Here is a 23670-nt window from a genome sequence, read left to right on the forward strand (position 1 = left end):
GTCAAGCAAAGAATGTGAGAGTCAATAGGCATAAAACTGATATGCAGTCTCAACAGTTCTAAAACAACAGATCACAACAGCTGGCAAACAAAATATGAAGAAGAGAGAAAAAGCACATTAAGTTCTATTCTTAATAGTATAATACTCACTGTGGAATAACTTTTTGCCCTTGAAATAAACTTTCTCCATTTCTTACTCAGGCTAATATGACTTACTCATCACCTGACAGTTTGTCTGAGGATGTGCATACAAAAGTATACTCACTGTGAGGTATACTCTACCTAAAAACATGGAAGGTACTGTAATTCAAATTTTTGCAAACTCACAATAGGGTTAACACCAATAGGTAAAGTGTTTATGCAATTTTACTGCGCTTACAAGCTCTGACAATTTTGCATTTCGAAAGTCTTACGAGAAGAAGGATCCTTATGATTACCGGACTAACTCTAGGCCTTCAGGGAACACTTCAGATGGTAGAAGTGAGTCAAATAGTTTTTTAAGAATTTTGATTTTCTGATATGCATTCACTAGTATAAAGAAGCACACACTCAAAGGTGGAATGCAAAATTCCTCTCCCACATTGATACTACACAGCATGAATATTAGATAGCACTTCTGGGCTGGGAGGACTGGGTAACTTCTTTTTCATGAATTAATACTGCTAATTCTGAGGATTTTCTTGTTACATATTCAGCCTTACCTTGGAAGAAGCACAAATGAGCAATTCATAGTTACATGACAATATCAAGGAGAAAATATAACATTTACTACTGATCACTGGCAACATCTCTTAGCAGTATATTAACAATTAAAACGAATACCATGTGCTATAATTCAACACAAAAGCTAAAATGTTTTCAAAGTGAGGAAAAAAACTGATCCAAGAGAGCCACAGAAAGAGGAACTGCATGTGGTGTAGTGGGCAATCATATCAAGTTCAGCAAGGGCGCTAAAAGCTCTAACAGAACAGTAGCAGTAAAATCAAACCTGTTAAGGCTAGTCTGAATATCACCCTCTATATCTTAGACCAAAACTAATTCAAAGAAAAATATAGCGTCATGAAATCAAATTCTATATCTGTAATTTTGGAATTAACCAAAAGTGTTCACTGAATCATAACCAGAATGAAGAAATTAACATGACTCAACTTCCATTGCCTCCTCAGCTACAGGATGGCTCACAAAGGATATCCACTAAACATCCAAATCCCAACTCATCTTAAACTTCCATGCTTTCTGGATACTTGTACATCTACTTCCTTACTCTAACTTTCTCTCTAATAATATGCATTCTCTCTGCATCTATTTTCATTTAGCTCCTTCATATATGATATTCTGCTCTCAATCTTCTCATATCCACTTTACTTTTACAGACATAAAGCAAAACTCTATGTGCTTCTCACTCTTACCATGATTCAGAAAGCTGCTTGACATGGAAGGGTTCTCCAGTTAAGGTGGATGCAGTATATCACCAGACAAGTGTTTTGTCCATATGTTACATTATAGACACAGGGATACCAAATACATTGTGCTATCAATAACTACAGTTACTCAGTCATAATGACTATGTATCAAAAATAAATGTAAAAGTACTTCATATTAACAAAAGAAAATCTACATCAGCATGCTGATGACTAATGGAGAGTTCTTAAACATAAGGTATTGCATTTCTTTTATAATGGAAATGTATGTGAACATGAGAGAGACATTGAAACAGACTGATATGTCATGAAGTTTCAACTCTGTGATGTTTGGAGAGAGCATTTCAAAAGCTTCTGTGCTATGATGTGCAAACATATGAATAAATAATGATACAAAATGACCATACTTGACTCATTTTCATATGAACACTATTAGTGTACATTACCTTGAGAAGTGGCAGGTGACTTGTGTTGTGGCTCTGGTACTGGTAGTGGCTCTAGAGCTAACTCTAAAAACTCTAGAATGTTGGGGCTCACTGTAGTCTCTCTTTGTATGCTCTGTAATGTCAACCACGTGAATAACGAGGCCCGCTTGATGCCGCCACTGCTGATGCCACTCTTGCGAGAACTGGTGCCACCTGTTGTGCCAGCAGGAGACCAGCCATATCCCTCTGGTTGCATATTTGGACCAGTGCCAAATACACCACTGCCACTTCCTACTGGAGTCTCTTCATGAATATTGCGTGACTCATAATGTACCTAAAAGAAATTTTTTTTCCATAATCTTAATTCAAAGAGATTTGGCTTGTCAGCTTGCAGCCCATCCCTGAGCAATGATACATTCTCTGTATGTTAATGTGGTGTAAAATGGTATTTGTATTTATGAAAATACACCACAACACTGCCTGTCTGAGAATAACTCAAAACAATTCTAATACCATCAGAAGTTGTGGGAGGAAGATTTGCCAGGGTGAAGTGGTGGGTTCTGCTATAAGAAGGATGCTTCTATGAAAAGGGTGTCTGAGGTATTTGGTGAATATGAAAGAAATTGCAGAACACGACCACCTGAGGGAGCACTCCCTAAAACCATGACACGAGTAATATCATGATGAAAAGAGCCCTCTTCAAAAGGGCTTTATTTTCTAACAGACTCTCCTTTGCTTAACACTACATTGCTGGGTCTGAACTTAACTTTCTGATGTTTCTGGTGATTTTGTTCCGATTTCTTTGTACACATATCCAAATCTGTAATGTTATAAAAAGAGTTTGAGCCTAGTCCAACACCAGCAAGGCAGAGCTCAAGCAGCTGCAATACTAGCCCCGTTCAAGAACCCCAATTCCTCTGGTAGACCTCTTTTTTCCATTTCTTTCACCAACATCCAAAGTCCCTCTTGCAATATCTCTTCTACAGGGAAACTTTAAGTTTACTGGTGTGTGTGTGTGTGAAAGAATGCCTAAATACAGATGAATGTTCACAGACATGCATTACTGATTATGTTGAAAGAGATTCCTGCCTGTAAAATCTTGCTTCAAATATGTCCATGGCATGCTGGACATTCTTACAGGGCACTATCATTGATAAAATCTGTGAAATAGCGAATGCTCTGAAATCTACAACTAACCTTGACATCAAGACCTGGGATATAAAAGACAGTGTCTGCTGAAACTGAGAGGGAGGGTGGAGGTGGTGCTCGAAGTTTACTTGTTGATAAATTGGGCCGGCCTTCGTTTTTCTTACGAACAGAGCCAGGACTACTGGGAGTCTCAGATATTCCTCCTGAGAAACTTCGTTCTTTCTTCATTCTGTCAGAAATAAAAAAGTACTGAGATCCTCCCGTTCTAAATGAATTTAATACTCATTCCTGATGATAAAATAAGGATTCTTGTTTACCATAACACACTGAAGTTGAATAATGCCTTTCCATGTTTTGACACTTTCACTCTATACAATGCTGAAAAAAGTTGTCTCCCACATCTGCCAGGGTAAAAAAAGTCTCATAACTGTTGAGCTGTTGATATATTAAAGAAAAATTCCAAGCCATCTAAACAATATAAGATATAAGCCACTTAAATATATTAAAGAAAAATTCCAAGCCATCTAAACAATATAAGATATAAGCCACTCAAACAACCACATAAAATCGAAGCCAATTTTGAAACAGTGTAATGCTGACATTTAAAACTTGAGTGTCATGCTAAAGTATTTAAATCTTGGCATTCAAACCAACAAATCAACCTTGGCTTTCATTTTCTTCTGCAATGCTTGGAGACTGAGACTTCCTGTAGTCTATCTAAAATCATCCTTCATGGTCTACTTGTGTGTCCAAATATGACAGCTGGTTGTTATTGTCATTTAAACCTTATATAATCTAATTTGTTTACACTGTGCAGCAGAGATAGGCCCAGGTCGGGTGTGTGTGCTGTGTCCTCCCACTGTGGTCTTCTCAGGGTAATTGTGCTAGGTGACATTTCTGCATGGTAGCTAAAACAGCAAATTACTTATGGTATTTACATGAAACCAGAGCACACAACAAATTGGGGTTATGGCTCTACTGATCAGGAATGAAAAGGTTAAATATTTAGTAGAATGGTGAGGACTTTCTGTTAAGGATTTCAGGTTATTTGAACAGTTAAAAAGATTCATCTATGAAGCATATACTCCTTGAGGGAGTTTGTTAGTCAGCACTCTTATCTACCTTTATACTCAACTACAGCAACACATCACGACCTTTGCCAATACCAGCAATGGTGAGAAATTCGTTTTTTCTTTGCCAAGTACACTTCACATATATCTAATATTTTATCAAATTTGATATCCTTTCCAATATCCTGTACTTTCACATCCTTAGGGTGTTTACTTGAACTCATGAAAATTTAGTAATACAACAGATGAGAGTCACTAACCTCTTTTCTTCTTCCCTCGAGACACACTTAGTGTAGAGGTTACACATTCCAGAGCTGATACAGACCCGGACATCAAGTTCCAGGTCAATGCTAGGATCCAAAGGCTTGACAGTACCTGAGCTGCTTGACCCGAGGCCACCTGGTGTGATAGGCCCTGCAGATTGATATGATGTACAACTACATGAACAGAACACAATAATGTGATGCAAATAACATTTCAGCCCAATCGGTGACTTAACCCTTTCTATGATCTCTGCCACAAATGTGATGCAACTCAGAACAGCGCTCCATGCTACTATTGTGGCATGGTGTGTCTTGCAGAGCAACACTAGGACCCTTTCAGAGAGGGTTCCTGGGGCAATTATGAATAATATGAATAGATAAACATCAGTAAACAGCAATACCATTTGGAGACTTAAGTTTTACAAAACAGAGAGAATGAGAATGAATTTACTTCTTTATACCCAATTACTTTTCCTGCCTTTGTGAGTTAGCATCCAAGACACCCAAACAATGAAAATATTTGTACACAAGTTTACAAGTTTTCAGTTGTCATATATAACGCTCAGATCTTGGTACGCATAATCCAACTGTACACGGTGGATCAGAGTATAAAAGAGAGCAACTATACTATAGAGTTATTAATCAATGGGAAACACTCAATGGAAAGAATGAGGAGCAGAATGAGATTAATGAACTAATGGGAAATATAAGTTGGAATGTTGTTTTCATACACAAACAAGTAAATACTAACATGATGTTCCATGAAAGACAGAGAAATAATGGAAGGTTTATTTACAAATAATGTCAAACTGAGTGAATGAAATACATGAATAACTGTGTTAAGACAGGTTGAATGACCCTGAACTACTGTCTAAAGAGAAGAGAATGATATTCAATAATTCATGCATGGCAACAGAGAGGAATTAAAGAAAACACAAGCATTCTTTTCTATGTACTTGGGATACATTCAAAGAATTCCTTATTCAAAATAGTCATGGCAGGAATCTATATAAGTGAAGAGTGTTATGAAGTTCGTAGACTTAGAACATTTGGCAAAAGAAGACCGTGCCAGTAATTCAATTTATCAAAACTTTTACCTGAACTGTGAGTGCTAGAGTGGCCAGAAAGAGGTGCTGTTGCTGTTCCAGGTGTGCTGCCACTGTCACCACCCCCAGGATTACTTTCATTTCTAAAGTAACTAACGCTAGCAGCATTATGAGTCACATCATTATCTAGGACTGACACTAGGCCTGTCAGACCACCAACATTCTTGTTTGCTGTACTACCTATGTTGTCATTGCTGAGGACAGAAAATCCATACTATAATTCACACAAATGGTAAATTGCTTAAATTAGGATATGGTACATCCCTACATGGAGTATCATTATTCTTTTGAGACTGCTGTGTTCACAAAGAATCTTAAGCTTCAATATCTAGAATAATAAATGCAAAATAGCTTTAGCATCTGGACGACAAACAGAAACAATATAACTATTCTACAAAATGATTTAGCTCCTAGTGAACTGGATCAGTAAGCATAATCCCAACACAAATATGATTCTAATACTTACCAGCAGACAGTCTGCTTCTTTTACAATACTCCTGATGTGGAGCTCTAGTAAGAGGTCTATTCACACATACAGTCATGTAGGTTATCAAATGAGGGGTAATAATTCTGTTAAGGCCTTCTCTTACTGTCCCATCCTTATAATTTTGCATTTGTAGGCAATAAATTTCATCACACATTTATAAGACTAACTTTGAAGTTTGTCCAGGTCCTCCAGTATACTGATTCATTAATCATTATTTCTATTTTTCTCTTGACCTAGACAACATCCATATCTCATGGTAAAAATTCATTCCATCAGGCAAGCCATTTACATACACCATGAATTTAAAAATGGGCTTAAGACGGATTCCACAGCATGCCACTAGATACCCTATCACATTTTGAAATGCTCTGGTAACTAGTATCCTTTGCTCTCTTCTACTAAGATATCTTTTACCTAGTCTAAGATTCTAATCCTTATTGCTGCCTCTTGATCTGCCTTCTCATATCATCTTGCTAACACTGGGACAATTAGCATCCACAGTGAAAACATTTTCAAAATTACCATTCAGTTTCTTATTGATTTCCTGAACAGTTCTTCCTGTCAAATCCCTTAATGTAATTAGCTACTCTTTAACTGATAGTTTGCTCAGGATGAACTTTTAACAGTTCTGGGTTATCTTTTGCCTTGACCACAATATTCTTTTCCTTTCACTCTAAAGTTTCTCTGCTTTTCCCTCCTTATTCCTACAGTAATTGTTTCTTGCAGTTCTTGTTTCTCCTACAGACTTAGTACAGTGGTGTCTATATCTTCTATGCTCTTTTGCTTTTTGACATGCTTTATTGAACCATGCAACTCACTTTTTTACCATTTTCTTCTAATTTACATCCAATGGCACCCATGTTCTGACTCAAGGGAGGATTTCACAAAACATTCAATCACACTGGCATATTCTTTTATTATAAAACTACCTTTCCAATATATACTCTCAAAGAACTCGTTCAGCTGAACACAGTTGCCATGATATTTCCCCTTTTAAGTCCTATCTTCCATATGATTTCCCTTTTGAGCCCTCTTCAAACAAATAGTGAAATTCAAGCCTCGATAAAAAGATTAGCATAGCACAAAATATCTAACAATGCTCTTTTTCCTGCCCTGACTTACAGTATACTAATTGTTTGGTTTAAGTGTGTGAGGGTGGAGGTGTGAATGGAAATGTTTGACTTACTATGAGGCTCAACTCACTATCAAAGAGAAAAATGAAGGAAGGCTTATTACTGTGTTTGCCTCAGCTGACTTGAGCAGAGTGGACATAAGCTGAGGATACACGTGAGTGAATTGATAGGATGTATGTATTTGATCCTACTACTGTCACAAGAATGAGCATTACAAGATATCAGATACAAGTAGATTATTCATTAACTCATAATTTCTTTTCAACATTATTTCCTCCTTCTTGGTGGTGAAGAGCATTACAAACCAATATCTAACAAGTCAATGAAGAGCAGAGTATTTATGTATGATTTTCTAAAACAATCTGTAGAGGGAAAGTAAGGTAAATGTTTAGGTGAATACCTGAAATTGGTGATAGTAATAGTTTCCGTCTCCGTGTCAGATACATTGGTAGGTGTGGGGGTTCGTATATGCCCTGGTGTTGTCAGGAACACATCACCATTATCAATCTCATCCGTTGGGTAAGAATCTGATGAACCACTGGTGAAGGACAAGTGTCGTCTGGTAGGACATGGGAAAATAAAACTCTATGATGAACTGGCAAAACAAAATAAATGTTAAAAATGTCATGTTAACACCCTGACAACAAAAAGAAATCTAAGGTAATGTATATTGCAGTAGGGAAACTGGCAAAACATAAAATATATGTTAAAAGTATGTCACGTCAACACCCTGAGAACAAAAAGAAATCTAAGGTAATGTATATTGGAGTGGGAAAATTTCCCATAATTGTAAAAAAAAAATTACTCAATTAGCATCAAAGCTAACTTGTTAGACAAAAAATACTTCTCCAGTATAATGTCATGCTGAACAATGACCTGTCTTGATATAACTCTTTTAACTTGATACTTTTACAATCGTAGTACTGTACATCATGCACATAACTCACCCATGAGTAGATCCATCCACAAACTTGACTTTTTGAGCAGTAGCATCATTGGCAGTGTGGCATGGTGAACTATCCACACTTATTGATGCTTGGTCAATACTACCACGACTTCCACAGCTCCTATAACAGGAAAAACTGATCTCATTAAGGTACCATCATCCTTGAAGGTAAAATCTAGCTAAGTATGGGGTGTTTATATAAAAGTTCCAGTTCCGAAATAAAGAGAAAATCATGTATATAATCTCCTGGTATCATAGTATTACTATTATTGGCAATACCTACAGGAAATGAGTGCAAGTGACTGGGAGATGTACACGGCAAAGTGGAAGGAGAAAAGGCTGAAAAAAAAAAGGGTCAGTGAGAACTGGGGTGAATGAGCAACAACAAACTTCAGAGGGAATAAGAGAATGTTTTGGAAGGAGAATTCTATCTATCTATCTATCTATCTATCTGAATCCTGCTCCCTCTGGGAACTTCCTCAAGTGGGTAAGAGTATCCATAATTGGTGAACTCAGTGCATCTTTTTAGCCTTTTGTGCCTCACCTTTAACAGGATACTGGTAAAGGGCATCTCTAATGAAATGTTTAGTGGCTCCTATTAATGTTCCTATCGATTACTTCTATCTAATGTGTCTACTGCATGTTCCTGTCTTTGAGTAACATTCTTTCTTCCTTATTCCCAGTGAAAGGATATTTCAAACCTTCATTACAAAAAAATGTGAATTTCATAGAAACATGTAAATCTCATAGTAAAACTCCAATGCAGGCAATAATTAAGGTAAAAAGAATTAACAGAGCCAATTCACAAAGGCAGGATGGCAGCCATAAATCTAGCTACACTGTAAGAGAGCTGGGACATGAGAGGCAAGATCACAACTTTGAAGTATCTAAAATGTAGAGTGAACAGTACACTGAAATAAGCAGAAACTAAGACAGTAACAAGCATGAAAAGCTGTGTAGAACTAATATGTTACAAAAGTCATTGATAAATGGGATATGCTAACTGAAGAAAAAATCTGGATCCCACATTTGTTGGGTATGTCCTATACACATACTATGGGTTACCATTCTACATTCATAAATAAGAGTTCCTCACTGATGAACTATGAATAATGCTAAAGGTAATGATGCAACAATCAATATCTCTTTATAATGTCAAAAGTCTAGACTCACTTACATTGGTGGCTCTTTCACCTCAACAGTAGGTGAGGGAACCCTGAAGCTTTTCGATCTGAGATGAGATTTGGGCCCTAGCCCAAGACGATCCTTCATTGATGTTGCCTTCACACTCTGGCGACGAAGTTTTTTTATCACATCTCTGCGGAAATCATGGAATACCACTGCTTCCAGCTCTTGCAGTCGTCGCATTTCCTGTTCAATGGTTGATGCAGAAGCCCCAAGCATCTTGAGGTCATTTACTGTCTTGGCTTGTTCATTCATTTCAATTTCCAAGAGCTTGGCTCTCTGTCTAGCATCCAGACTGGGATCAAATATAAAGGCTGGAAGGCTCTCATTAAGAGTAAACTGTCTTCGCAGTGTGGCTGATTCTTGCTGAAATGAAAAAACTTATAAATGAAGAAGATACAATGCATGCTATACATGACTGTTAAATTCTGTGGGAATAAGAAATTCCTAATACTGATCTACAATCCTCTTATTTCTTCTCATATCATACAATCTATGTAGAATTTGGCATAATGAGTCAATCAGAGAGAGAGAGAGAGAGAGAGAGAGAGAGAGAGAGAGAGAGAGAGAGAGAGAGAGAGAGAGAGAGAGAGAGAGAGTGAGAGAGAGAGAGCAAGAGAGAGAGAGAGAGAGAGAGAGAGAGAGAGAGAGAGAGAGAGAGAGAGAGAGAGAGAGAGAGAGAGAGAGAGAGAGAGAGAGAGGACACATGAGAAAGGAAGTGAGAAAAGCAATAATACTTCTCAGGAATGGAAAAGCTGGGAGTTTAGATGCGGAGTGAGATGAAGAGTAGGCAAGAAACTGTTAGTGAGTGGATCTGAAAAGTGTTTAAGGAAGCTGTGGTCATAAGCATGATGGCAAGTTACTATCTATTCCAAAGTATAATGGTACAGGAATTAAAGTTACTTTAAGGACTATAAATAAATACTGACAATCCTGACCATGAAACCCACCTAAAAAAAATGAGGACATTGTATAGACTAAGCCAAAGAGAAAAGCCTTTTCTTAAAAAGTGATAATATTTGTATGGTTGGGTGAGTCATAACAGGGCTGGAGTGGTCTGCAAAACCTGTGACAGGAACTGGGCAATCAATTTTGAGGAAAGATCATATTCATTTTGTAAAACAATAACTATCAATCATTATACTATGATAATTTTCATACCTGGGATGTAATATGATCAGTATTGTCAACATCATCATCAGAATCATAATTAGTTTGAGGTACAGCTGTGTCAGGAGCCCCTGTGAGCATGGTAAGTGTGCGAGCCAGTGCACTGAGATGTTTTCCAATATTGACATCCACATGAATGTCAACACCCTCCATCTGCCACTGAACATTCAGGAGCCACTTAGCATTCTCTGCTGCATGAATGAAAATCATACATGATATCATTAACATTATTATTGCTACTCTTATTATCAATAGTCATTATTAATATTAGTATTACCATCATTATTATCATTATGATCATCATCATCATTCTATTACCATTATTATCACTATCATTATTTACATCATTATCATTTCTAATACTGTCATTATCATTTCATTATTATGATTATTATCATTACATCATGAGAACAAATGTGGCCTTTGTTGTCTTCTCCTAGTGCTACCTCACGAGTGTGCAGGGGGAAGGGGTGTCATTTCATGCAGGGTAGCAACAGGAATGAATAAAGGCAGCAAGTATGAATTATGTACATGTGTATATATGTATATGTCTGTGTATGTATATATGTTGAAATGTATAGGTATGTATATGTGCATGTGTGGAAGTGTTTGTATATAGATGTGTATGTGGGTGGGTTGGGCCATTCTTTTGTCTGTTTCCTTGAATTACCTTGCTAATGCGGAGACAGCGACAAAGTATGATAAATAAATAAATAATCATTACAGTATCTCTACTATCATTCCTATTATCATTATCATTATTACACTCAATGGGGTATGTATAAAAACATTGACAAAGAGGATCTATGTGGAAGAAGTGGAGGGAGAACAAGGGTGTGGAAGACCAGGAAGGAAAGTGAAGGATGGGGAGAAAGAGACTTTGATATGCTGCAAGCTAAACATTCAAGGGATGTGAGACTTGCATGGGTTAGAGCAAACAGGAATAATGTGGTATAAAAGGGCAGAGAGGTGTTAGTAAGCTAAACCAGGGTATATGAAGCAGCCACTGAAAATTACAGAACTGGTCTCTTCAGTCTGATTGAGAATAGTGGACTCTGGTTTCAGTGCACTATACATGACAACTACAGAGTCAACATGAGCAAAAAAGATGTTTCATCTGTTCCAGGGCAAACTATCTTGCTAAAGCAGGAAATGGCAAACAACAATGATAAACTAAACCATGGAATAGACTGTGTGGCTTGGCTGTGGATAGTGAGCATTACTTTATTCTGGTAAGTAAATAACATATATCAAAATCAATGGTCTCTTCCACTAAGATAATTTTTTATTCATTAGTGGTCTCATTTGTGAGTCTTTCTAGTAAAATTTACTCAAAGTAAGTTAGTATCAAGGTCTGGCTGACTGGTAATAAACGTGAGCTAATATATGTAGAAAATTAGGATATGGAAAAAGAACATGTATAAGAGTGCAATCTTGCATGGAGTATCTTAAAGAAAGTGTAGGGGTCATGAACTGCTGAGAAATTCTACATCTCACTTTGATATACAGTGGGAGAAAGCACAACAGATTGACAAACTATACATTTGACCAGTTCTTTAACTCAAAGGACAAGGGTTGAAACAACCCATACAATGCATGAAACTAAAGTTATACCTTTTTCTGAATGTCCTGCAACAGTGCGACTACAAACTTCATATGTTCCCTCCGATACTGTGCACAAGTTGATTGTAGGGTCCTTGAAGTCTGGCTTCCAGTCATCTAAACTTGTTTCAAATTCAGGAGCAAAACGCATACAGAATCCTTTGAAGCGTGCTTTACAGACCAGTGAACCAGAGTTACAAGCAGAAATAATAGTGCTCTCTAATGTTACAACCAGAGCATCTCGTGTCTCTGTTGAGTCTACCTGATGGCTGACCTACAGAAAGGAAAAAAAAAATATAAGTCAGGAACTATCTTGGAAATATCTTGATACCTACATCAAGCTGATTATCATATGCATAGCAGATTATGTAAATGATACAACTATCCACTTGCAAAGTACATTCTTCATCATAAACCAAAAACCTTTTCAACAAGTAATTCACTCCATTTGCTTTTGGAATACACCTATCCGAGATGACTGGGATGTCCCTAAAATACAATTATCTTGTGTAAGAACAAGGAAACCATGTCTGTCTGAACCAAAAACCTCAGACTGCTTACATTTCAGCCATCTGATGAAGATATGGAACCACAATGACTGGCAGATCAAAGATATCTGTACTTACAAGTACATTCTAAAATCAAGTGCAATCCATAGTGCAAAACATTTGTTTCCCTACTGTTATTTACCAGTGCTGTTTATTCAGAGAATGCACTAAAGTGGTGTGGCAGGATGTATCAGATGTAGATGGAACTACACTGTATAAGGAAAGGCAATTAAAAGATGAGTGTTCAAACTACAGAAGAATACGTTTGTTGAGTGTACCTGGTAATTTGTATAGGAGGGTAGTGACTGAGAAAGTGAAGGCATGTGAAGAGCATCAGACTGGGAGCTGTGGTTTTGTTGCTATCTCCCTAATGTGGGAAAAGGCAATCAAGTATGAAAAAAAGAAAGAAAATATTGAAAATAGGGAACAAGCAACTAGGAGACCATCAAGAAAAACAACAATGATGAAAGTGGGAGCTGTACTATCTTTGAGCCATTAAAATATTTACCAATATCACTTTAAAACATACCTTAGAAAAGAAACTGAAATATAAGATCCAGAATAATAGTAGGAAGGATAGTAGTTCCAACAATGTTGTATGGTTGCGAGGCGTGGGCTATGGATAGAGTTGTGCGCAGGAGGATGGATGTGCTGGAAATGAGATGTTTGAGGACAATGTGTGGTGTGAGGTGGTTTGATCGAGTAAGTAACGTAAGGGTAAGAGAGATGTGTGGAAATAAAAAGAGCGTGGTTGAGAGAGCAGAAGAGGGTGTTTTGAAATGGTTTGGGCACATGGAGAGAATGAGTGAGGAAAGATTGACCAAGAGGATATATGTGTCGGAGGTGGAGGGAACGAGGAGAAGAGGGAGACCAAATTGGAGGTGGAAAGATGGAGTGAAAAGGATTTTGTGTGATCGGGGCCTGAACATGCAGGAGGGTGAAAGGAGGGCAAGGAATAGAGTGAATTGGAGCGATGTGGTAAACAGGGGTTGACGTGCTGTCAGTGGATTGAATCAAGGCATGTGAAGCGTCCGGGGTAAACCATGGAAAGCTGTGTAGGTATGTATATTTGCGTGTGTGGACGTGTGTATGTACATGTGTATGGGGGGGGTTGGGCCATTTCTTTCGTCTGTTTCCTTGCGCTACCTCGCAAACGCGGGAGACAGCGACAATAAAAAAAAAAAAAAAAAAAAACTTACGATGATTGTCCAGGGTACCTGTTGTCAATGGTACTAGACTTGCATACTTTTACCCATTCACTGGACATAACTTGGATATTTTTGGGTATGAAATAAAGTCACTTACTGTACGGCAAGGGTTTAGAGGTAAGCAGATGCCAATGTCATCAACTGTTAACTGCAAGTACACATTATTTGTAATGTGTGCAGCAGAGGACAAAGATGAAAACTGTGGAACCTTTTCAAACACCTGCTGTGTGGCTGTTAGCACTTCCTGAGAAGTAAAAATATAAAACACAATATCAAAATTTATTTGACATAAAAGTTTGATGAACAAGGTGAACGACATAGAGGTTTGTCAAAAAATTACTCTTGGAAACCTACAGATTCTTTGGCCTTACATCAAATTCAATCAATCTTAGACTACTACAGATTCTTTAGCTTAACACTAAATTCAATCAATCATAACTGTTCCCCTCAGTGTACACATATTAGCAATAATTACTGGTCCATGATTTTCATTTAACTATGTTCCTAAATACATAACGGTTGATCATTATGAAATATTGTCCAAGCTAATCACCAGCCCTATATCACAACCAGCCTGCTGAGGTGCTCAAAATTCTCTGGTACTGAGATCTTTTGTTTTCAAGGTGAGTGAGGGAACTTTCCAACTGTGACAGTGTGACTTTAATGAATAATAAAGTTATTGCAGTTTGAAAGAAGGTTCCACTTTTTACAATGCCTTCACCATCACAGCTGTTTCCTGAATAGGATGGGAAGTCCTAAAAAAGTAAAGAGCAACAGTGTGACTGGGGTTTCCTAAGTAAAGGTCAGGTTATTAAGACTGAACAAGATACATCCATTAAAACCTACTCAGTGCAAAAAAATGTTAAAATAATAAAAAGGAGGATAACTTAAAAAACATCTTATTCATGCCTTATTGAGAGATGCTCTCTGCTCACTCCAGTACTCATAGGCATTTTTGTAGTTGAGCCACACAAGAACAGCTCTATCTACAGCAAGGGGCTGCACACACACCAATGGTCGCGTCAGTGTAATAAGCACCACTTCACCATCATCACCAACACTCAGCATCTCATTGTACAATGCATTGCGTAAACCTGTAAAGCAAGATATGATTCTATTGGAACTAAAGAGATGGGACCTAGGAAAGTGAAAGATGCAGAAACAGAGACTGATTTTGTTTTAAAAATGGAAACATACTTTTGTTTTCCTTTTATACCTGCTTGCCCCTCCTTTAGCATGGCAGTGGTGGAAACAGAAGAGTGAAAGTTGGAAGTGATGATATAAGGAGAATTTCTCTGCTCCTGCTCCTCTATTTGCCATTCATTGTATACAGGACATACATCGTTACTTTTCTTTCATTCCAATTCTCAGGGATAAATAATAAAAACATTACGACAAAAACTAATTTTTTTTCATACCTGCTAACCAAATCCTGTCTTCTTGAGGTAGTATTAGGAACAGACAACTAAGTCTTAGAAGGAAGATCTTTGCTTGGCTAAATCCTCTTTCCCTTTCTTTGGAAACTATTAGTGCTGGAAAGGATGATTTTCATCCCCCCTACTCCTGCCCTTTAGTTGCCTTCTATGATATTTTGGATCAGAAACATCACAAAAAATGTTTCATTACATATGGACATATACAGTACTTACATATTCTTGTCCGGAAAAATGCCAACTGCTGGAACTCTGGTTCTGCCTCCTCAAACATATCGTTCCTTATGAGTTGACCAAGAGCTACATTTATGTCTACCTGTTAAGGAATAAGTTTAAGCTAGAATACAATACTCTCTTTGTAAGGCATTTACTTGAAAATAGGAATTTAGCAGACATTAACCTTTTGAAGTATAAAAATAAATATAAATTTTTCTTGGACTTTTATTCAAGCAAATAAATGATGACTTTAGCATATTTCTACAGAATGTACAAAAAAAAATTGAAGTCACATATGCATTACTGAAAAAATTGTTTTCTGTCCTGACTGTTTAAATTCTTCAGTCTAAACAGCAAAGACTAATATTTGTTCCAAGTCAGTTGATCTAATAAAGATTAATGAAAGGAAGCAAGGAAAACTAAAATCCACAACTTGAAATTTACTCTTCTCCAAAGTTTCTTCCCCTGAATAAAACAGTCAAAACCAACAGATAAAAATAAACTCCTAGCTCATACTTTCAGTTTTCTTTGCAACCTTTCACCCATTTGCAATTTGCCATTTTTTTGACCTAAGGAAAGCTGGAAATATAATCATACGAAACTTACAAATCAGACCCCATTATAGTAGCCATCACCACTGAAACCAACTGAATATGGTAAGCACAAACACATTACATACACTGAGCTTTGCTATAATGGTAAATTCAATTCAAAGATGTCCTAACCTAACTTCCCAACTTAAAGATCAGAAGGCCATCTAGAGGTAGCTGTCAGGGAAGCTATGGGGTATGTGGGTTGGTTGGTTCTCCTTTAGCATACTTTTTCTGGACTCAGAAATGCATCTCTCCGAGAATTAAAACCCTATTCCTAAGCTCAACAGGATGCTCTCATAATTAAATGGAAATATGACTAAACATTGAGATGGAGGTCACTTGTTCCTCCATTTCTTCTGGAAATATTCTCCTACTATAAGATCAGCCATTAATTCTAACTGAAGTAAGCACATACCACTACCAGAAATTATAAAAAATTTCAATTGTAAGATTCTCTAAATCTCATTCCTGCCACATTTCAAACCCGAATTTGATTCTTTTGTGCCAATAGAACTCTCATGAATCAGATAACTCACCTCAGCTCTGATAAGTCTTGAATGTCTTGAATTATCCATGTAATGTCAAAATGGAAACCCTGCCAATCTACAGCGTGACAGACCCTATTGGTCCGTGACTTATTGCATCGGAGTGACCCTGGTGCAGATACCATTTCATAATGATGGTGATACTGATAGATTTCTTGAAAGTGATTCATCAAGAGAAACTCATGACTCTTGTGGCCAACTACAGAGCAGTAAAAGGACTGAAGATGAGCAACAAGTGCATGGAAAAGCCCTTTTGATGTCAGGTATGCTGCCATCGGAGAGAGAAGTCATATCTCACACGCATGACCACTATGTGAAAGTAAACAATCAAAATTTTCTATTACCCGATCAAATTTCATTATCAAATATAATATTTCACAGGTTTTCCAGTATACTGTTTGGTTGAAGTGTTTCTTTACATTCTTTCCCTGAAAATCTAATTCTGATAGGTGTCTCTCCACAGGGAACTATCTTGCTTAATGGTTAAACATAAAATGGATCACATAACTAAAAATTCCAAAAGTTGTGTGAAAGCAGGAAAAGTTTAAGAGATGGAGCCCTAAGAGTATAATTTCCCTCCCCATACTGTACACAGATGCCATTATAAGTTCTACATGTGATACATCTATGCATGCTATAAACCCACTTTTCTTAGTTTCCAAATCTTTACCACTATCATCTAGAACAAACTAAAAAGTACATCCATGCAAACAAATAGAACTTGCAAAAACTGACCTGGGCCTTGCCAAATATTTTCATGGGTGGGGTAGGGTCAGAGGATGCATGAGTTGGCCGGCTGATATTCTCCACTCGGTTGCTAAGCTGTAGTTCAACAACACCAGTTTCTAACCGTACAGCTGACTGTGTAGGTGTTGTAGCTGTGATAATGATGCCCTAAAGAATAAAAAAAAAAAATATCCTTAAACATTACATACAAACATCAAATATTAAACATTCCTGAGAGACCAAGTCTTGCAACTATGAAACACTGTCAGTACTTCAAAATCCTACAAAATCCTATCTTTAACCAAAAAGACAGTGATTACTCCCTCCACACACTTTTCATTGCACCGAGGACCTCAGTACCCTGTTCCACTCCATGATTTACTTTTGCCCCTATAGTTCCAATTGCAGTTAGTCCACTCCAAGGTACCTAAAGCATTCCATTTCCTCCAAGTCCTTCCTATGATAATAATAGTAATAAAAATAATAATGGTAAAGTGTGTGAAAGAAGAAAGTTAAGAGTAAATGTGAACAAGAGCAAGGTTATTAGGTACAGTAGGGTTCAGGGTCAAGTCAATTGGGAGGTAAGTTTGAATGGAGAAAAACTGGAGGAAGTAAAGTGTTTTAGATATCTGGGAGTGGATTTGGCAGCGGATGGAACCATGGAAGCGGAAGTGAATCATAGGGTGGGGGAGGGGGAGAAAATTCTGGGAGCCTTGAGGAATGTTTGGAAGTCGAGAACATTATCTTGGAAAGCAAAAATGGGTATGTTTGAAGGAATAGTGGTTCCAACAATGTTGTATGGTTGCGAGGCATGGGCTATGGATAGAGTTGTGCGCAGGAGGGTGGATGTGCTGGAAATGAGATGTTTGAGGACAATATGTGGTGTGAGGTGGTTTGATCGAGTAAGTAATGTAAGGGTAAGAGAGATGTGTGGAAATAAAAAGAGCATGGTTGAGAGAGCAGAAGAGGGTGTTTTGAAATGGTTTGGGCACATGGAGAGAATGAGTGAGGAAAGATTGACCAAGAGGATATATGTGTCGGAGGTGGAGGGTATGAGAAGTGGGAGACCAAATTGGGGGTGGAAAGATGGAGTGAAAAAGATTTTGAGTGATCGGGGCCTGAACATGCAGGAGGGTGAAAGGCGGGCAAGGAATAGAGTGAATTGGATCGATGTGGTATACTGGGGTTGATGTGCTGTCAATGGATTGAATCAGGGCATGTGAAGCGTCTGGGGTAAACCATGGAAAGTTGTGTGGGGCCTGGATGTGGAAAGGGAGCTGTGGTTTTGGGCATTATTACATGACAGCTAAAGACTGAGTGTGAATGAATGGGGCCTTTGTTGTCTTTTCCTAGCGCTATCTCGCACACATGAGGGGGAGAGGGATGATATTCCATGTGTGGGGAGGTGGCGATGGGAATAAATAAAGGCAGACAGTATGAATTATGTACATGTGTATATATGTATATGTCTGTGTGTGTATATATATGTGTACATTGAGATGTATAGGTATGTATATTTGCGTGTGTGGATGTGTATATATATGTGTACATTGATATGTATAGGTATGTATATTTGCGTGAGTGGATGTGTATGTATATACATGTGTATGGGGGTGGGTTGGGCCATTTCTTCCGTCTGTTTCCTTGCGCTACCTCACAAACGCGGGAGACAGCGACAAAGCAAAATAAATAAATAAATAAATAATAATAATAATAATCATCATAACAATAATAATAATAATAATAATGACACAAAGGGTAGCAATGCTGTTTCCTGTGGGGTGGGTTAGTGTCGGGAATGGATGAAGGCAAGCTAGTGTGATTATGTACATGTGTATATATATGTATATGGTTGTGTAAATGTATGTAATTGTGTATATGTTGACGTTTATATGTACATGCCTGTATATATATATGTATGGTCGTGTAATTTATTAAAAAAGGGGGTGACTGTATTGTTGACTGGTTGGTAAGGTTATTTAATGTATGTATGACTCATGGTGAGGTGCCTGAGGATTGGCGGAATGCGTGCATAGTGCCATTGTACAAAGGCAAAGGGGATAAGAGTGAGTGCTCAAATTACAGAGGTATAAGTTTGTTGAGTATTCCTGGTAAATTATATGGGAGGGTATTGATTGAGAGGGTGAAGGCATGTACAGAGCATCAGATTGGGGAAGAGCAGTGTGGTTTCAGAAGTGGTAGAGGATGTGTGGATCAGGTGTTTGCTTTGAAGAATGTATGTGAGAAATACTTAGAAAAGCAAATGGATTTGTATGTAGCATTTATGGATCTGGAGAAGGCATATGATAGAGTTGATAGAGATGCTCTGTGGAAGGTATTAAGAATATATGGTGTGGGAGGAAAGTTGTTAGAAGCAGTGAAAAGTTTTTATCGAGGATGTAAGGCATGTGTACGTGTAGGAAGAGAGGAAAGTGATTGGTTCTCAGTGAATGTAGGTTTGCGGCAGGGGTGTGTGATGTCTCCATGGTTGTTTAATTTGTTTATGGATGGGGTTGTTAGGGAGGTAAATGCAAGAGTTTTGGAAAGAGGGGCAAGTATGAAGTCTGTTGGGGATGAGAAAGCTTGGGAAGTGAGTCAGTTGTTGTTCGCTGATGATACAGCGCTGGTGGCTGATTCATGTGAGAAACTGCAGAAGCTGGTGACTGAGTTTGGTAAAGTGTGTGGAAGAAGAAAGTTACGAGTAAATGTGAATAAGAGCAAGGTTATTAGGTACAGTAGGGTTGAGGGTCAAGTCAATTGGGAGGTGAGTTTGAATGGAGAAAAACTGGAGGAAGTGAAGTGTTTTAGATATCTGGGAGTGGATCTGGCAGCGGATGGAACCATGGAAGCGGAAGTGGATCATAGGGTGGGGGAGGGGGCGAAAATTCTGGGGGCCTTGAAGAATGTGTGGAAGTCGAGAACATTATCTCGGAAAGCAAAAATGGGTATGTTTGAAGGAATAGTGGTTCCAACAATGTTGTATGGTTGCGAGGCGTGGGCTATGGGTAGAGTTGTGCGCAGGAGGATGGATGTGCTGGAAATGAGATGTTTGAGGACAATGTGTGGTGTGAGGTGGTTTGATTGAGTGAGTAACGTAAGGGTAAGAGAGATGTGTGGAAATAAAAAGAGCGTGGTTGAGAGAGCAGAAGAGGGTGTTTTGAAGTGGTTTGGGCACATGGAGAGAATGAGTGAGGAAAGATTGACCAAGAGGATATATGTGTCGGAGGTGGAGGGAACGAGAAGAGGGAGACCAAATTGGAGGTGGAAAGATGGAGTGAAAAAGATTTTGTGTGATCGGGGCCTGAATATGCAGGAGGGTGAAAGGAGGGCAAGGAATAGAGTGAATTGGAGCGATGTGGTATACCGGGGTTGACGTGCTGTCAGTGGATTGAATCAAGGCATGTGAAGCGTCTGGGGTAAACCATGGAAAGCTGTGTAGGTATGTATATTTGCGTGTGTGGACGTATGTATATACATGTGTATGGGGGGGGGTTGGGCCATTTCTTTCGTCTGTTTCCTTGCGCTACCTCGCAAACGCGGGAGACAGCGACAAAGTATAATAAAAAAAAAAAAATAATATGTGAGTGAATGGGTCCTTCTTCATCTGTTTCCTGGTGCTACCTCGATGATGTAGGAATATCACTGAGGGTCAAGGTCAGTGAGAATTCTTTGGAAATTCTCAAAAATCCAAGATGGCTGTGAGCTGAAGAAACATTTGGCATTTACATACTAATGAAAGCAAATTTCAGTTTCATAATCACCAATTTCTGGCACTGTTACCCAACATACATATCGGGCCACTTTTATTGTCTGAATCTGATATGAATACTGACAGCTCTAACAGGCTAACAGCTACCATAATGTTTGAAAAAGTGTTTTTATGAAAGCTGTTGGAATCCCCTAATCACGTATCTGAATCTTCATGGTGATTAATTCATTGTTGCAGGATATGATTTTTTTTTCAACAAAACTGTTTTAGATAATTGCTTACATGAAATGCAGAGATTTCAGAAAAATTTAGAACATCATTTTCACAATTTTTCAGCAGTAATTCCTTTTGTCTGTGTAATAACAAGCATTTGGTAACCCTCCCACAAGAATGTAAGTAAACCAATCTAGACAAAACCAACATCTACTTAGCCTGGACAGTAAGATATGTGGCCCCACTCTCCTGTTATGGCCCAATGTAAACCCTCTATCTACATTCTCATCTCATTCTTTATTTTGAAAACAGTGTGCGCTTGTCCTTTTTACAATTCAGCATAACTAGGTTATAAAACCAAATGTGAATTATGAATGAAAAGGATAAAAACAAGGCTACACTTTGTGAGGTTATGTGAGTTTTCAGGTGGCTGAAACCCTTCCAGTTATTCCCTTAATCTCCCAAGACATAAATTTCTATCTATCTATCTATCTGTCTATACCTCTGACACCTGTTCCTTCTGGGACCTCCCACAAGGGGATGGCCACAGCAAAAGAGTTTCCATAACTGGTGAATCCCACTGTTACTTCTTTGCCTTTAAAGCCTCATCCTTAACAGGCCACTGGTAGAGGACAGTTCCCTAGCACAGAGATTCTAAAGGCTCCAGCTTAATATTTCAAACAACTTCTACCTAATGTTCCAAAATACTACCTCTACCTAATGCTCCTGCCTAATGTTTCTATCTACTACTTCTATCTAATCCTCCTGCCTAAGGTTCCTCCCTACTACTTCAATCTACTACTCCTAACATTTTGCCAAAAAGCTTCGGGCTAGCACATAGTGCTCAGTGCAAGAAAATCTAGAGTTATGAAGAATGTGTAGTGCGAGTTAAGTGTTCTGTGTACAAAAGGGATTATATGTTTGTGGACAGAATGTCAGCAGTCCATGTGTGGGTGGGGAAGAAAAAAAAGACAGCTTCTTGAGTCAAGGAGTGCAACTTGACAACTTTTGAAGGGCGGGCTCACTATGTAGCCGTCAATAACACTCCCAATACCCAGGTGGGTATTAACAGTAATATACCTCCTTGGTTGTGGATGCCTGCCAGCTACTACCTACTTTGACTTATTTATAGTCTTATAAAATATATAAGATATAGTGAACACTTTGGAAGAGTCTTTAATTCAAGTAGACAGCTAGATGTGTCCCGCACCACAATCTCTAACCCAGCTTCAGACCCAGATATTTTGAATGTAAGTTTTTGCTCTTTTTATCCTGTGGATACTTAATCTATCATGTTCATTTTAATGTTTTAGCTTTCTACAAAATTTTCAATTTTTGTTTTATAATATTCATTTTCATGCATTTATCTTTCTACGTGACTTGTTATTCAGCGTTTATTTATATAGATATTTCTATGCACTTATTCCTGAATTCTGAAGTACAGTATGAAAAAATGACTGCTTATCAACACTGCAGAAAATAATTATAAAATAAAGTTATCAAATACATCAGTAATTAAAGTGAATCTAATTAGTCTTTAAGCATGGACCTTTATCATAAAAAAAAATTATTTTCAAACTCTAAGTTAAAGAGTATATATTTTCTTAATATATGGATAATTCCATGTCAGCAGACATGATGACTGTGAATTACAGCAGAGCTTGGTAGCAACTGAAATTTGGTTCAAAAAACTATAACAGTAAAGATAATGGTGGTAGCATTAGGAACTACTGCAGTGGCATGAACTTTCAAGAAACTTTGATTGTGGGCTGCAGTATGCCACATAAAACTGTATGTATACAGGCTACACAATGTGCATTTGCACCAGAAGATACAAGAAATTTCAGATACATGAGATATCTGTTTAGATAAATGCTAGACAATGAAGCTTTTCCTGTAATAAGAAAAATATCATCCTTGTTACCTTAAGGCGTAACTGCAGAGTAAACAGAAGCTGCTGAGGTTGTGAAACATGACTAGGTCCTTCTTCTGTCCACAGAGGCACTGGTTTGTCTCCACCAGCCATTTTTTGCACGACTTCATTGACCTCCTAATTATAGAAAAGAAATGTATAAAAGGAAACATGAAAGAATGGCCCAACCCACCCACATACACATGTATATACATAAATGCTCACACACGCACATATACATACCTATACACTTCAACATATACAGACATATACATATATACACATGTACATATTTATACATGCTGCCTTCATCCATTCTCGCCGCCACCTCGCCACACATGAAATGGCATACCACTCCCCACGCATACACGTGAGGTAACGCTAGGAAAGACAACAAAGGTCACTTTTGTTCACACTCAGTCTTTAGCTGTCATGTGTAATGCACCAAAACCATAGCTCCCTTTCCACATCCAGGCCCCACAAAACTTTCCATGGTTTACCCCAGATGCTTCATATGCCCTGGTTCAATCCATTGACGACATGTCGACCCCGGTATACCACATCATTCCAATTCACTCTATTCCTTGCATGCCTTTAACCCACCTATATGT

At 38.0% G+C, this 23670-nt stretch overlaps 1 protein-coding gene across 4 annotated transcripts in view; it reads right to left on the reverse strand.

Moving 5' to 3' along the window:
* Window positions 1-23670, reverse strand: part of tweek (transmembrane protein KIAA1109 homolog tweek) — a 141562-nt gene that overhangs the window by 26926 nt on the left and 90966 nt on the right. For all 4 annotated transcript variants that reach the window (XM_071696084.1, XM_071696086.1, XM_071696085.1 and 1 more), the window contains exons 55-68: window positions 23072-23197; window positions 17235-17393; window positions 15362-15461; window positions 14622-14806; window positions 13810-13956; window positions 11969-12230; window positions 10346-10545; window positions 9177-9550; window positions 8001-8120; window positions 7454-7612; window positions 5425-5627; window positions 4325-4478; window positions 3043-3223; window positions 1867-2179 (exon numbers count right to left, since the gene is read on the reverse strand). In XM_071696084.1, coding sequence (XP_071552185.1) covers window positions 1867-2179; window positions 3043-3223; window positions 4325-4478; window positions 5425-5627; window positions 7454-7612; window positions 8001-8120; window positions 9177-9550; window positions 10346-10545; window positions 11969-12230; window positions 13810-13956; window positions 14622-14806; window positions 15362-15461; window positions 17235-17393; window positions 23072-23197 — 2683 coding nt within the window. The remainder of the gene's footprint in view (window positions 1-1866; window positions 2180-3042; window positions 3224-4324; window positions 4479-5424; window positions 5628-7453; window positions 7613-8000; window positions 8121-9176; window positions 9551-10345; window positions 10546-11968; window positions 12231-13809; window positions 13957-14621; window positions 14807-15361; window positions 15462-17234; window positions 17394-23071; window positions 23198-23670) is intronic.

Source organism: Panulirus ornatus, chromosome 59 (assembly GCF_036320965.1).
Source record: "Panulirus ornatus isolate Po-2019 chromosome 59, ASM3632096v1, whole genome shotgun sequence".
NCBI lineage: Eukaryota > Metazoa > Arthropoda > Malacostraca > Decapoda > Palinuridae > Panulirus > Panulirus ornatus.